Source organism: Gymnoscopelus braueri, assembly GCF_963280865.1.
Source record: "Gymnoscopelus braueri genome assembly, chromosome: 9".
Classification (NCBI taxonomy): domain Eukaryota; kingdom Metazoa; phylum Chordata; class Actinopteri; order Myctophiformes; family Myctophidae; genus Gymnoscopelus; species Gymnoscopelus braueri.
Genome location: NC_137610.1, coordinates 19,193,977 through 19,210,092, shown reverse-complemented (window position 1 = coordinate 19,210,092; position 16,116 = coordinate 19,193,977). Strand labels below are relative to the sequence as shown.

Here is a 16,116-nt window from a genome sequence, read left to right as displayed (position 1 = left end):
ATGTAATATGTTGGTGCAGGCAGTTTTTGCACCCCCTGGTGCATTGTGTGTATTGAAGGTATTGTTACACTGGCTCACTACAATGCTTAATTAGATTTTTTGTTTACCCCCAACCCATTGTTTTAGTAGGAGCATTGTCATTCAGTCAGTGGTCATTTGTTGATCAGTTCCACTAGGTTTAAAACTGCAACCTGTTTGTACCTCTCACAGAGGCTTGGCTTAATTTGATGTTAAAGGTAGGGTAAGTGATATTTTTTGGTATTATATTAGTTTTTGTTAAAAAGGTTGAAGTACTATATTCTGATAGTAATCATTGCTACAGAGCGTTTGTTCGGTCACATGGGTCTCTCCAGCTCTTTAGTAAACAGAATATAGTACATTTTCAGGTAGGTGACGAAATTTAAGCCAATCAGGAGAGAGCACTGAAAATGCATTTTCTGTTTAATAAAGAACTGGAGAGACATGAACAAACACTCTATAGCATGGGTTTTCAACTGGTGGTCCGTGGACCACTGGTGGTCCGTGAAGGTATTGCATGTGGTCCCTGACCATGCATTTAGTAATGTAGGAAAGTGAAGATTTGTATCATATTTTATTTTATCGACCACTAGTTGAGAAACAGTATGATGTATGATGACGCATCAATGTTGTCAGTTACTTGGAAGTCGGATGTCAAGAACTTCCACAGAAATGGGAGTTAGAATTTCAAGGGAAACTGCACCGTACCGGTTTTCCTGGTTGAGTCATCATTAGTAGACATTAGACAATATGCCCATATCAATTGCATGTGCTTGCTCATACATATGTTGCAATGAATCAGTTAACATGAGTTTAATATGGAAGGTTAAGAGAACAGAATAGGGGCAACCATGGGAAAGGAATGGATCAGTGGTTCTCAATCTTTTCTGAGCTCTGGACCACTAGCATATCTCAGTTAAATAATGACTGTTAAGGGCTTGATTTAATTCACCTCGAATTAACAAATTAAATTAAGGCCTCAACAGTCATTATTTAATTTCAAGCTTTTTCCCCCACACCACGCCCATATCCCCCCTCCCAACACAACAGTGGTCCCCAGGTTGATTCTCAGTCAGGGTGGTGGTCCCTGGTTCATAATCAGTTGAAAACCCATGCTCTATAGCAATGAGAACTATCAGAACATAGAGCTATTTAACACTTATTTTAACCAAAGTAAATCACTTACCCTACCTTTAAGTGTTATAACATTATAGTTAAATGTATAATATTATGTTATAGTAAACATACAGATATATAAATATGTATGTCTACAATATATTAGATAAAAATGTTGTGTTCCATTTTCAGGAGCAGTGAAAGCAATGAATCAAATTACCACGTCAAAGCCAGAAGTGTTTGTTGTGTGTTGATTTCCTAGTTTCAGGCTGGTATAGAAGAGACACTGTAATTAATGTTGATTCATTATTTGTCTCTGCAGGGAAAAGTGCTAAGAGAGTCTCTCCTCACGTGTTACTTTGGAAATCAAAGGCTTCCCTCCAAATCAGACTCATCAGGAGGCTGCTGTGTCTTGCCATCATCTGGAGGTACTGAGAACGTTAACCACATGAACCCTAGCGTACCAAATCTGGGGTGAACTGCGAAAATAGCTGATCTACCGGCTCACAATGCTGGTAGATTGAAATTTTTTGACGAAGATATTTAGTGTAGAGTGAAAACAGGAGGGGGCCTAGTATAGAGCCATGGGGGACTCCGGTCAAATAAGTATATTGGATTATTACACGTTAATGTTCTTTAAAGACAGGGAAACGGATGCTTTTAAACACTGGAAATTGAGCTAATCTGTAAAAAACAAAAAAACTTTACCTAAATATAATATATATATATATATATATATATATATATATATATATATATATATATATATATATATATATATATATATATATATATATAATATAATAATATATATAATATAATTTGACATTCTCATAAAAACTAATGTTATGTACATTTTGGAAATCGTGGTTGAACACCTAATTCCACCTCGCCTCCCCAACATTTCACTCAAGGCTGTGATGTCAGGAGTGGTATATCCGTGCTGCTGCTTGACAACACCACTCAACAAATACACCATCAATATACATTACATTTTATTTTCAACAGTAGAAATGCTTCCAGAGCATTGCAAATATATCTGGTTTTGAATGCTAGACATTAAAAATGTACATTTATAGGCCAATATTGTATCACCTTTAAGTCTTTACAGCATGTACAAGCAACTTCCTCCACTCGTGATGCCATTACTGTGATATCTGTGATGCACTTTTCTCATTTTAAGTAATTTCCATATAATTATATAAAAAAGTAACTGATGTTGTCTAGATATTCTGTAGTAGGTAAATATCTGAAGTTGTCCCTTATCTGTTGCCCGACCTTTGAGAAAAGTTAGCCATCATTTCCAATAACCAACTTATACTGTGTGTGCACTACAGTATACTATACAGCATATAAGATGAATATTGCACTTCCACAGGAGGGTCCCCAGTGGTGGACTCTGACAAGCCATGCAGTAGTAAACCAGGCAGTAATATGACAGAAATTCAGTGTCTTCTACACAAAGACCTGACAGAGCTGATCATTAACCTCATCGTCAACACCAAGAACGACAATGTGTTTAAAGAGAGCATCCTTCTGGGCATCGCCCTCCTCAAGGGTGGAAACACACAAATACAGGTACACTATGGTGGCACTCAACACACCATCATCATCATCATTTATTCAAACATAACATTGATAAAACTGCAGCCATGAATATTGATGATGCCCAAACATCCATTTCTGAGTGTTGTTTTATCACTCCACCCAGAACTTGTTCTACAGAGATCTTCAGATGGAACAGAAGTCGGAGGGGTTTTTCAAGGTGTTCTTCAACCGTATGCGTCTGGCCCAGCAGGAGATCCGATCCACTGTGTCCGTCAACTTGTTTGATGGGGGTGGAGGGTGTAAGTGAGAATGGTAGTATAATGCCATTGGCAGAGTGTAGAGCTGAGAGTTTGGAAGTGTTAACGCTGCTGAGTCACTTCCATGTTTTGAACAAAGCTATGCTATTTTGGCCATAGAGATGGTAGTGAGTGAGTGTGGGCAGGGAACTGATTCTCATGCTCTAGGTTCAAATGTGAACTCATTATGAGTGTATAAAACCCATATCATGCTCTTGTACAAGACTGGATCCACTCTGGCCGATCATTGTGTTTGACTCAATGTGTGGCCTGAAGTTCAGCTTGGCCTACAATGGAGATAGTGCCAGGGGTCACTCACAGTTCCCTGTAATGACATAGGGGCCTTAATCCAGCAGGGATTACTGCTGCCTCGTACAGTATAGTATGAAGTTTGAATAAAGTACAGTGTATCTGTGATCTTTGCAGCCTTCCTGACCTCTGAGCAGAGTGTTGTTCCCTGTGCCTGCGGTCACATGTTAGAGGCCATGTGAGGGCCCACATCACAAGCCTATCAAAAGACCATTGTATGGAGATCCTCTGTTTTCATACTCTAAAACCCCACTCAACAGCATGCCCTCTGGAACGGGGTCACTCAATTGCTAACTTATTACCCTGCCCGCAGCTATGCGTGGCAGGGTATTAAATCACTCCTGATCTCTGTGTGTGTGTGTGTGTGTCTGTGTTCCTGAACAAAAGAACTTGAATGGATGGACAGATTGTCATGAAAATTGGTGGGAATGATCTGTATGCTTCCCTGAAGGGGTGATTAACTTTTGGGTTCAAGGTCACAGTCAAGGTTGAGGTCAAAATTGCATAGTAATAACTCAGGAACTTAGAGATGCACTGTAGGAAGATGTGGTTTGATGTGTTGGATTCCTTGTGGATGTTGATGCGGTCAGGGTTTGCACCGGCAGGTGCATTTGATTTAAATCAGAATCGGGCAGTGTTAAATTAATCTCTTTCATATCGGTGTGATGGTGGGCTAAGAAAAAAAGAAACAGAATTATCATCAATCCTCACTGTTAACAAAAAAAACATTAACTAAAGCCCGTTAACTAAAGACTTCAGTTAAACGACCATAGCTTGGCTCTAATTCTGTATGTCCTTTGTTTCCTATAGGGAAGGACTCAGGTCTTGCGAGTGAGGACAAGCGAGGGCAGCTGAAGGAGGCCTCTAATGCAACTTCAAAGGCCTCCAGGAGGGAGTCAGACGCATTGCTGGAGGGTCTTGGTCAGACCTGCGACGAGGTGTTTGGGACAGAGGAGGCCGTAGTGGAAACTCAGATGAGCCCTGCCATCGCCATTATGCAGCCCATCCTGCGCTACCTGCAGCTACTCTGTGAGAACCATAACTTAGACCTGCAGGTACTGGTTGTTAAGAAGTGAAATAACTTAAAAGCTTGGTTTTCTATAAATGGTAGCTTTTATATTGAATATGGTGACTCACTTTGGACACTTTGTTTTCTTATTGTCTCTGTCAGGAGATCACACACTCTCCCCTGTCTTTGTGTTTCTTTCCACTGCTAATCTCACACACTGATAGGCATAATTTTTCTTACCTCAGATCTCAAATACAGTCTATTTCAAAATGTTTTGTTCAGAATTCTGTTGCAAGGATATGGGATAAATGTCCCACTTCTAACTAGCCAAGTACAATGTACCTGTGCCTCCAGCTTATGGGATATACTAGAACTACTCAATCACAGACATGCAAATTTGCCAGTGCAAGATGCTGTTAGATTACCATCACACAATTTACATTTATAAACATGACAACATGCCACAAATTTCAAGAGTCTTAAATGTTTGCACATATTCAACTCATTCTGAGCGTAGGGCATTCACGAATAGTGATTTTTAGCATTCGAATTATTCGACCTATAAGTATTCGAATAGTCGATTAATCGATTTGATTATTAAAAATAAAATATTTTATTTTATTTTTTTATTTTTTTTCCCCAATGGCATTGATGACTTGACTTTTTATTTTTATTTTTATTTTTTATAGAATAAGCGAATAGTGGTTTGATAGTCGAATAGTCGGTTTGATATTTGAATATTCGAATATTCGACTATTCGGTGAATGCCCTAAGCATCGGGGCACGTAGACGTAGGTGATCTGATTCCCAGACAGCCTCAAGTACGGTCACCACCAAGACAATAAATGCATGTGAAACAGAGAGCGAGGAAGCCAGTAGAGATGATGTATAACTGTTAATCACATGCTGCGCTACTCTTTCATAGCGGCTGTATTTAGAAAAAGATATGCATACATTATTATTATTGGGGCATGCATCCTTAGTGGAGATTTGGACTCTATTCAGTGCACCTTTCTATTTTATTTATTCTTTTTCCAGAACTTTATGCACAACCAGAACAACAAGACTAACTACAACTTGGTGTGTGAGACACTCCAGTTCCTGGACTGTATCTGTGGCAGCACCACTGGAGGCCTGGGGCTGCTGGGCCTCTACATCAATGAGAGCAATGTGGACCTTGTCCGCCAGACCTTGGAGACCCTCACAGAGTACTGCCAGGGACCCTGTCATGAGAATCAGGTAGGGACCACATCACTTGGTTTTCACTAAATAAATCGTCTCTACTCCCCCCCCCCCCATGGGGGAGGGAGTAGAGACGATTTAACATGCTGTTGTTATCTGAAGTGATATGCAATCAACCATGGTCCCTCTTATTTTAACCAGTCCTGTATAGTCAAGCATGAGTCGAATGGTATTGACATAATCATCGCACTGATCGTCAATGACATCAACACCCTGGGGAAGCATCGGTTGGACCTGGAACTCAAGGTAAGAAACCCCTGTCTCTCTGAGAGCCCTTGCATTCTGCTCAATATGAAGCACGGGTTTAAAAAAACGTAGTTTTTTAATGAAATGATAGTAGTGGTAATCTCCCTTGTAGATAAAAAATGAAAATAGGATTACGTATGGGAATGACATTGTATACAGTATTTTGTGACTTCTCTCAATTAAACAGTCCCAGGTTAATATTTTATCCATGCAACCATGATAGTCAGAACTCTCTGTCATCTATGTAGCGTACAGTTATTTTGCATGTAAAGGTCACCAGTCGGGGTCTGTCTTGTAGAACAATGCCTCCAAGTTGTTGCTGGCCATCATGGAGAGTCGCCAAGACAGCGAGAACGCAGAGAAGATACTGTTCAAAATGAGACCCAATGAACTGGTAAGTGCCAACGCAGAATGCACAAATGCATCCACAATGTGCTGTGTCAAACAAGTCTGTTTTCAGTTGAATGTAAGTGATTTTGAATTGCAAAGCCTTTGTCTTGACAGGTGGATGTGATGAAGGAGGTCTATGCTCAGGGAATGGACAGTGACCCAGATGAGGAGACCCAAACTTTCCTTATTAAACCTAGAGACGTTGGACATAATATCTACATTCTGAGTCACCAGGTAGAAAATGCTTGTGCTTGTGGGGCTGCATGATTATTGCTAAAATTATGATCACAACAATTTAGCTTGCTATTGCAATCACGATTATTAATCGCGATTATTGATGATGCTGATTTTTAATGATCACGCCTTGTTGCTCGTTGCTATTGGTGACATATCTTTGGCCAAATGGTATGTAATGACCTCTGTGATCGTGGTGGTTGAGGAGATGGATTGTACATTGTTCTGGTTAGTACCCCCTTGCAAGATCAATGTGAAACCTAAAATCACCATTTTCAATTAATTGTGTGACCCTGTTTGTGTGTGTGTAGATTGTGTGAAATGCTGTGTGTGTGTCACACACACACACACACACACACACACACACACACACACACACACACACACACACACACACACACACACACACACACACACACACACACACACACACACCCCTGTACTGTGTGTGAATGTCTATAAAAGAACACAGCTTACTGTATTTAACAAAAGCATCTCATTCCAGTCCACCTTACAGTTGTGTGTTTGAGCTGAGCATGTGGTGAGAGAATAATGTGTTGTAATAAAGTATTATTTTCCTGCTTCCTAGTTGGCCAGACACCATAAGATCCTTAAGCAGAGCCTGAAGCCAGGCACAGTGTCGGGACCGGGGACAGGGCAGGGAGATCAGGGACCTGCTCTTAATGCTCTTAAATTCTATGCCAACCACACCGCTCAGATAGAGGTAGGTCTTGGCATCACGTGTCTCTATCCGAACTATCCACCAAATACCATACAGTTTTAAGTATCACAATTTTGATTGGGAGTTGTATTGTGTGCCATGACCTGGTAGGATGTTCCATAGCAAATTGGTCTCAGGTGAAGGGCCAGACTAAAGGATCTTGCACACGGAGTCCATATTGTTCGTCAGACATTGTCGCACATTAAAAAGATGGATGAACCATTTCAGTCTCATGCAACAAATTCAATTACACTTATAATAGTTTCACTGTAGTATCTTGACATGACTGGTAATGACATATTGCACGTTTGTATCTGCCAGATTGTGCGTCATGACCGCACCATGGAACAGATAGTATTTCCCATCCCGAACATCTGTGAGTACATGACAGAGGAATCAAAGGAGCGCGTGTTCACCACCACAGAGAGAGATGACCAGGGCAGCAAGGTCAATAACTTCTTCAAGCAGTTCGACAACCTCTTTAATGAGATGAAGTGGCAGGAGAAGATTAGAAGTAAGTCCCTGAATTGTGAAATGAGACTTTGTGGTTTCTCTAGTGAAAGAGATAATGATCGCCCCAACAGAAACTGTCATCAACACTCATGGGATGATTATAATGTTATGTTGCAGAATGCCATTGCCTGGGTGCCATTATTAACATAATAAATCTTCAGGCCTACTCTGTTTTTGCATACTGTATGTGTGTTTTTGTACGACTGTGTGCATACTTGTGTGAGTCTATCCTCTACTAAAGCACCCTAATGTGTTCATACTTCATACACAGAGAATACAGCTCTCTTCTGGTTCTCACGGAACATTTCCCTTTGGGGGAGTATCTCCTTCTACCTGGCCTGCCTGCTTAACATCTCCGTGGCTGTTTTCTACCCCTTTGGTGATGATGAAGACGAGGGTGAGATGATCTGACTATTATTACAAGTAATAATGAACTAGCTTCAGATGCGGTGCTTGCTCAATTCCATCCTGAGTGTAACAAAGGAATAAACCTGTTCTCTTTGTAGAAGGTACATTTGTCTAAAGCATGTCACAGTCATTCACCCATTCACACACCAATGCAACGTACTGTACCACCCTCATTGGGGGCAGTTAGAGTACAGGGAGTGTCTTCCTCGAGGACTCTTCATCCAACCCGGGAACGCATCTCTGTCAAAACCAGGAATGTCTGGTTCGCCTCACAAGTAGAGCACTTGGTTCACTTAATAATTAATTAGTTGATGATGTTTTATTCCCATGCCCAGGCACCTTGACCATTTTCTGGAATGTTCTGCTGTGGGTGGCTCTTGTGGTGTTCACCCCCTTGCTGTACATGGATGTCCTCCCCAAGCCGTGGGGCCTGGTGCTCTTCCTGGTGTCTCTCATACTGCGTGCCATCTACACTGTGGGCCTTGGCCCTGCTCTGCTGCTGATGGGAGCCACCAATGTAAGTCACATGATATCTGACAAAGGGTTGTGGAGGAATATCGTAATTCTAGCTGTTTAGTCCCTTTTTCTGAGATACCTCTGCAGTGCTTTGCCATTTTCTTCCCTTTCAGTTGACTAACAAGCTGGTCTTTCTCGTGAGCTCCTTCGTGGACACCCAGGTAACTTTCACTCGTTGCTACAAAGATGTGTTCATGGACAGGCTCTTCATCTACCATTTGAGCTATGCCCTCATCAGTGGACTGGGCCTCTTTGTACACGAGTTCTTCTACAGCTTCTTGGTGAGGCATTTCAATTCCATTGCAGTGATAAATTAAATGTTAGATTTGATTTGACAAAGATAGATTTTCTGTATGAATGAACTGCATAATTGTTGATGATGTTCCATGTGGTTCGTGTTCCCTTAGCTGTTTGACCTGGTGATCCGAGAAGAGACACTGCTCAACGTTATAAAGAGCGTGACGAGGAACGGCCGTTCTATCGTCTTGACGGCCGTGCTGGCCATCTTCCTTGTCTATTTCTTCTCCATCATCGGCTTCCTTTTCCTCAAGGATGACTTCCGTTTGGAGGTGGAGCGCCTTCCTGTACCAGGTCAAAAACCTCGATTTTACTCCAGATGGAGCTAATTAGATTTCCGTTGAAGTCAGAGATTTGTGGACTTATTACCCTTCCCACAGCGATGTATGGCAGGGTATTGCAATCGCTCCTGTGTGTATCTGTCAGTGTGTGTTTGGGCTCCTCCCGCAAATTTTGGAAGGCAATCATAGCCAAGCAGAATGGAAGAATGTGATTGTACAACCTTTGGCTCAAGAGTTATAGGCCAAAGCATAAAGAGGCCTGGTATAGCGTCACCATGAGGCCGATTTGAAAACATGTGTGACTTCCTTGGATTGTTGGGAGTGTGCATGTTGATCGCTGCAAACATAGTCTTTGCCTCCCGGCCTGTCGGCCTGGTGAAGACAATAAACAAATCTCTTGTTTGCAGACAAATGGAGACTCACTAACTCAGTAACTCACTCACTGACTCACTCATCATCTCCACCAGGCCGGAATGCCAGGAGGTGTAGATTATGACATCTGATCTGCACCAAATTTGAATCACACATTGAGTGGCCTCTAAAGCTTAGAGGCCTCTCCATGTGTGATTCAAATGTTGTTTAGAGTCTAAACAACACAGAGCCTAAAGCAATTTTCCCTTACACCCATATTGGGTACCACTAATGCCAAATTAGGTACAAATGATCTCAAGAGATTTGACAATGTCCGTCAAACAGGGTTTTGATAATCCATACTGTTTGCCTGTAATTGGCTTTAAAAAATTGTGGATGGGGCCTATTTCTTGCAAAAATGCCATATATCATGAACACATCTAATCAACCCCAAATTAGAATTGCTTGTTGAGGGGCCTCTAGAGAGCACACCTCCAAAAGTGTTTTCTCTTGCCACAAATGCATAAAGTCTCAACCATATGTTATAGAAACGCTATTTACCCCCTGCTTCCTTGTGTTGTGCCAGCTGCAACCCACCAGGACTGGCACATCTTTGGGTAGGCCACCTAACCTGGCGAAGACTTGCGCTGCAGTGCTCTTTTCTACTTTAGGGTTGTTTAGTTTTTTGAGGGAGGGGGTTGTAATTCTATACATGGTTGCTAATGCTACACGTGTGGGCATGTGTACCTGTTGCATAAGCTAGTGGCCAGCCGCGCTGTGCTGCATATCACCGAACAGTGCATGGCATAACAGTTTTGGATTATGTAATCTGCTGGACTGAGCTCCGTCTGTGACTGCTGGCTGTAAGCCGTGTTGGGCCTGTGGGAATGACGGAAGCTCCACTGAACCTGAGCGATGCTGTGCCCAACCATCCACCTCCAGGAGGTCCCTGATCTCCAGCTCCCTGCTACAGCTGAACATACCACATCACTTCCACTCGACTCCCTCTGGCTCCTATAGCTACTGTTGGATGAGCCCCTGACCCTGTGTCTTGTCAGCCTCATTGAGAAGCCCTTTTGGAGAGTCTGGTGGTGAAATTCAAGCAGGGGTAGAACTCTGTCCACCTGGCTGATCTGAGCTGTACCCTGAGCTGCTCAGAGCTATGTTGATGTGCATTTGTAGCTTTTTCAGCTACATTTATCCACCCACCCAGCACCTGCTGTCTTAGTTTACACAATTCCCCACTAAAGTCTCTCTAGCTAGTTGTCTCCGCCAGGCCGAAAGGCATGGCGAGAGAGTATGTTTTGCCCCCTGTCCGTCCGTGTGTCCGTCCGTCCGTCCGTCCGTCCGTCCGTCCGTCCGTCCGTCCGTCCGTCCTTCTGTCTGTGACCAGCTAATCTCCGCCACCGTTGGCCCGGTCGCTGTGAAAGTGCACACACACACTCCCTGGATGCCACAGCAGAACCTCTGCCCCACATTTTTTAGATCAGCCTGTCATAGCGCCACCATGAGGCCGACTTTTGCTAAACACATTTTTTTATATTAGTCCTACAGATTTTGTCCAAAAAACACGCAAATCGGTACACAGTATCTCTATAGTCATGTGATCAACACGGATTTGTCCGATTTTCCATATTCCATCCTGATTAGCTAAGATTGGCTTCCAAAGTTTGCAGGTTTGGTTCGTTTTGAACAAAATGCCTCAAATCATAAAAGCAGCTTGTGATTTCCGTGACATTTTTCACGTAGATTCCCACTTGGCCCAGGAAGAAATGCCACTTGAAAACTTTCAAATCAGCCTCATGGTGGTGCTATAACAGGCCGATTCACGTTTTTGCCTATAACAGCACCGATCTGCGTGCAACTTTGCACGCACACTCCTTAGAGGCCAAAGAAAAACCTTTGCCCTGCATTTTTCACATATGCATTTTAGAGCACCACCAGGAGGCTAACTTTTGTAAAATAAAATTGCTCTTACTCCTTCAGATTCTGTCCAAAAATCACGCAAATCAGTACACAGTATCTCTATAGTCATGTGATCAAGATGGATGTGTCCGATATTTCATATTCCATCCTACTTGGCTAACATTGGCTTCCAAAGTTTGCTGGATAGGTCAGTTTTTAACAAAATTCCTCAAATCATGAACGCAGTGTGCGATTTCTGTGAAATTTTGCACACACATTCCCACTAGACAGAGTGGCACCCTTTTCACATTGGCCTATTATAGCGCCACCAGGAGGTCATAATAACCTACCTGACCTGGCGGAGACTTGTGCTCCGAGGAGCACTTTTTCTAGTGTCATCTGATTTGATTAGAGTTGATGTAAAGGGTTTGCTGCTACTCACAGCTAGTTGTCACATGTCACACGTGGGCCAGTCTTTGTTATAATGACAGTTCTCTGTGTCATTAAGTCACTCGTGTTCGTGCTTCTCGTTCCAGGTCCAAAGGATTTTTTAAGTAATAGAGTGGTTGGTGAGGCATGTGTGAGAGACAGCTGCCCTGATCCCTCATCCATTTCTGCTGTTGGTAAGCGTTTACTGAAAACAACAGAAAGTTCACTGAAATTTGATTCCAAGCTTTATTGTCTCCGGCAGGCCGTATGTTTTACCCTCCGTCCGTCCGTCCTTCCGTCCGTCCGTGTGTGTGCGTGTGTGTGTGTGTGTGTCCTGTCCGTGTGTTACCAGCTAATCTCCGGCACCGTTGGCCCGGTCGCTGCGAAACTGTGCACACCCACTCCCTGGATGCCAATTCAGAACCTCTGCCCCACATTTTTCACATGGGCCTGTTATAGCGCCACCAGGAGGCCGATTTGTGCAAAACCCATTTTTTCCCATTACGCCTACAGCTTTTAACCAAACGTCATGCAAATTGGTACACAGTATCTCTATAGTCATGTGATCAACCCGGATCTGTCCGATTTCCCATATTGCATCCTCATTGGCTAAGGTTGGCTTTCAAAGTTTGCAGGATTGGTCCGTTTTGAACAAACTGCCTCCAATCATGAACGCAGCTTGCCATTTCCATAAAATTGCACACGCACATTCCCACTAGGCCAAGGAAGAAATGCCACTTGAAAATGTTCATATCAGCCTCATGGTGGCGCTATAACTGGCCAATTTGCATTTTTAACTATAACTGCACCGATCTGCGTGAAACTTTGCACGCACACTCCCTAGAGGCCAAGGAAAAACATCTGGACTGCATTTTTTACATCTGCTTCTTACAGCGCCACCAGGAGGCCGACTTATGTAAAATATATTTTTGGAGATTATTCCTTCAGATTCTGTCCAAAAAACACGCAAATTGGTACACTGCATCTTCATAGTCATGTGATTCTGATGGATCTGTCCGATATTTCATATTCCATCCTATTTGGCTTACAGTGGCTTCCAAAGTTTGCAGGATTGGTCAGTTTTCAACAAAATGCCTCAAAACATGAACGCAGTGTGCAATTTCCGTGAAATTTTGCATGCAGATTCCCACTAGGCCGAGGAAGAAATGCCCCCCTTTTCACATTCACATTGGCCTGTTATAGCGCCACCAGCAGGTCTAATTTAGCAAAACACATTTTTGGAACAAAATGCCTCAAATCATGAATGCATGCAGTGTCCGATTGAAAGGCCTAAGAAGAAATGCCACCCTTTTCACATTGGCCTATTATAGCGCCACCAGGAGGCCACAATAACCTACCTGACCTGGCGGAGACCTGTGCTCCGAGGAGCACTTTTTCTAGTTATAAATGTTTTCCTTTTTTTTGTGATCCTGTCTGTCAGTTCCGGGTAACTGGTGTTATTTTCAGTCTCATTGTTACACATATCAGATCTAGTGTGACAGTATGTTGTATACATTGCATGCATTTGTGCATGGAAGATGAGATAACATAAACTTTATATATCCCAGAGGGAAAACAGGGTTAAAGACATGTCAGGCATGAGACCTTTGCTGTCGGCAGCTCCTTAAAGGTTACACCCGCACACACCCACATTCACACTCACACTCACACTCTCACTCACTCACTCACTCACACACACACACACACACACACACACACACACACACACACACACACACACACACACACACACACACACACACACACACACACACACACACACACACACACACACACAGCATGATGGTCCTAGAGGGGTGAGTCATGCCTGTCTTTGTTCTCCTGCCCTGTGTACGTCTGTGGATCACCTGTGCTGCAGGGGCACGCACGTGACCACACTCTCTCTCTCTCTTCATACACAGTAAATGTAGAGTTAACTCATTGACTGCCAGATTTAAACCATCATCTACCGTCCCCTTGCCAGCCAAAACGGCGATTTTACTGTACCTTTGAAAAATCATGGAATATTCTCTGTGACCGCCGTCCTCACAGAGATTGGCTCATAACACGGGGGTCCGGTAGAATCGAGAAGAAAAAAATTGTCCGCCATTCCAAAGCTATGGCCGTTTGAATGTGGCTTGTTTTTTGAAAAACGTAGAAAACAACAGAAATCCGAGAAAATTTGACTTTTGTGAATCCTTTAACAAAGGAGGCGATCTTTTTTGTTGTTGTGATCACGTGATTTCTCGGTGTACTCTTCTTCGGTGGTGCTTGGATCATTCATAGGCTTCACAGGAGATGCGTTCGATCTCTATAACTTATTTTGGTGTGTGTGTGTGTGTGTGTGTGTGTGTGTGTGTGTGTGTGTGTGTGTGTGTGTGTGTGTGTGTGTGTGTGTGTGTGTGTGTGTGTGTGTGTGTGTGTGTGTGTGTGTGTGTGTGTGTGTGTGTGTGTGTGTGCGTGTGTGCATATGTGTGTGTGCATATGTGTGTGTGTCCTGTGATAGCCGAGGATGACGGGACGGAGAGGGTGTGTGACACGCTGCTCATGTGCATTACAACGGTACTGAACCAGGGACTGAGGAATGGAGGAGGCGTGGGGGACATTCTCAGGAGGCCCTCTAAACAGGTCAGGAAACCACATGACTGAATGATGCCATCAAATATCATTGTAGGGTAACATACATTTGACATCTGGGAATATCACCTTTTGTCTAATGTCTGTACACTTGGTAATTCTCCAGTTGCACTATATTCAAGTCTTGTATTATGTCCATGCACTTGGCCCTACATTAATCATTTAATTTGTGTTGCTGCATAATCTTTGTCAAAGCAAATTCCTTGAAATCATGGAAATGACATATTCTAGATCTATTAAAGGCCTATGATTAACAACAACATGCATTTATAAACGTGACAGTATACTCCACTCACCAGTTTGTGTCACCCTGATAGGGTGAGACACCAAGGCACCCTGTCTGTGTCCAGTGCAAGTGCACTGGACACAGACAGAGATAGATAGACACAGGGAGACTGCGACTATGACGCACTTAAGAGAGATGCCGTGCAGTTAAATCCCATGTCTGATTAACGTCAACATACCTTATTTATATTTTACCTTTGTATGTATATACTACACAGGAGCCTCTGTTTGCTGCACGGGTGGTGTATGACCTTCTGTTCTTCTTCATTGTGATAATTATCATTCTCAACCTGATCAATGGTGTGATCATTGACAATTTCGCCGCCCTGAGGAGTGAGAAACAGAATAAGGAAGACATCCTTAAAACCACTTGCTTCATCTGTGGTGTGTGTTCAACTGTGCTTTACACAATAATAATATTATAATTATTCACTTTATCAAACACAAACTAATTTACATTAAGTGACAATATCTTTTTAGGAAAAAAAAGAAAAGATAATTAGTTTACACATGCACACACACACACACACACACACACACACACACCTCATCCCGCAAACTAATCCCCACAAACAAATCCCCCGTTTGCCAATGTTTCATCACAGGGCTGGAAAGAGACAAGTTTTACAACAAGACGGTGTCATTTGAGGAGCATATCAAGTCAGAACACAACATGTGGCACTACCTTAACTTCATGGTTCTGCTGAGGGTGAAGAAACCGACCGAGTACACCGGCCCTGAGAGCTACGTGGCTCAGATGATTGAGGTTAGTAGTGCTTTATTGACTTCAATGCCAGACAGCTTGGTTAAGGTACAGTAACACAAGTGATACATTCTCGTATTATATGCAAGGCACATGATGGCATGATTCAGGACATTTCTGTGTGACGCACAAACAACTTCTGTAGGCCACAAAAGCCTGAAGGGCCTGGTGAAGTAAAATTGAAATCTATTCAGCATGCAGGTTTCATAGTGTTGGAGTTTGAGGGTGTCTGGTCTAATCTGTTTCCTCAGTCAGGAGGCGTACACAGTGCTTTAGACTAGAGAACATTGTGCCTGCTGCAGCAGATGTGTGGAGAAGAAAACAAAAACAGCACCAACATTTTTTTGTGAAATTTTGTTACACCAACATTATTGTTGTGAAGCACTTTTGTTCTTATTGGTTAAGTATTAATAATGTTTCCTATTTCCATTTGCCCTAAAGAAACGTAGAACGTCAACACACTAGCACATGTACCGACCTATACAAGCAGCTAGCCTGTATACTGTAGGTCGGCTTCACCACATAGTTACTTACTATTGATAGTTCATAATTGGACAGGGAGGCCCTGAAGTTATTACTATATCTTGTTTATTATTTGAGGA

At 42.7% G+C, this 16,116-nt stretch overlaps 1 protein-coding gene across 1 annotated transcript in view; it reads left to right on the top strand.

Moving 5' to 3' along the window:
• Positions 1–16,116, top strand: part of LOC308092562 (inositol 1,4,5-trisphosphate-gated calcium channel ITPR2-like) — a 79,663-nt gene that overhangs the window by 53,119 nt on the left and 10,428 nt on the right. Inside the window, exons 37-54 of the mRNA XM_080438528.1 lie at positions 1,457–1,562; positions 2,513–2,712; positions 2,846–2,981; positions 4,098–4,342; positions 5,335–5,535; positions 5,680–5,784; positions 6,083–6,178; positions 6,289–6,408; positions 6,998–7,132; positions 7,451–7,643; positions 7,914–8,039; positions 8,386–8,567; positions 8,680–8,847; positions 8,974–9,157; positions 11,937–12,023; positions 14,336–14,457; positions 14,970–15,135; positions 15,357–15,517. Coding sequence (XP_080294654.1) covers positions 1,457–1,562; positions 2,513–2,712; positions 2,846–2,981; positions 4,098–4,342; positions 5,335–5,535; positions 5,680–5,784; positions 6,083–6,178; positions 6,289–6,408; positions 6,998–7,132; positions 7,451–7,643; positions 7,914–8,039; positions 8,386–8,567; positions 8,680–8,847; positions 8,974–9,157; positions 11,937–12,023; positions 14,336–14,457; positions 14,970–15,135; positions 15,357–15,517 — 2,733 coding nt within the window. The remainder of the gene's footprint in view (positions 1–1,456; positions 1,563–2,512; positions 2,713–2,845; positions 2,982–4,097; positions 4,343–5,334; positions 5,536–5,679; positions 5,785–6,082; positions 6,179–6,288; positions 6,409–6,997; positions 7,133–7,450; positions 7,644–7,913; positions 8,040–8,385; positions 8,568–8,679; positions 8,848–8,973; positions 9,158–11,936; positions 12,024–14,335; positions 14,458–14,969; positions 15,136–15,356; positions 15,518–16,116) is intronic.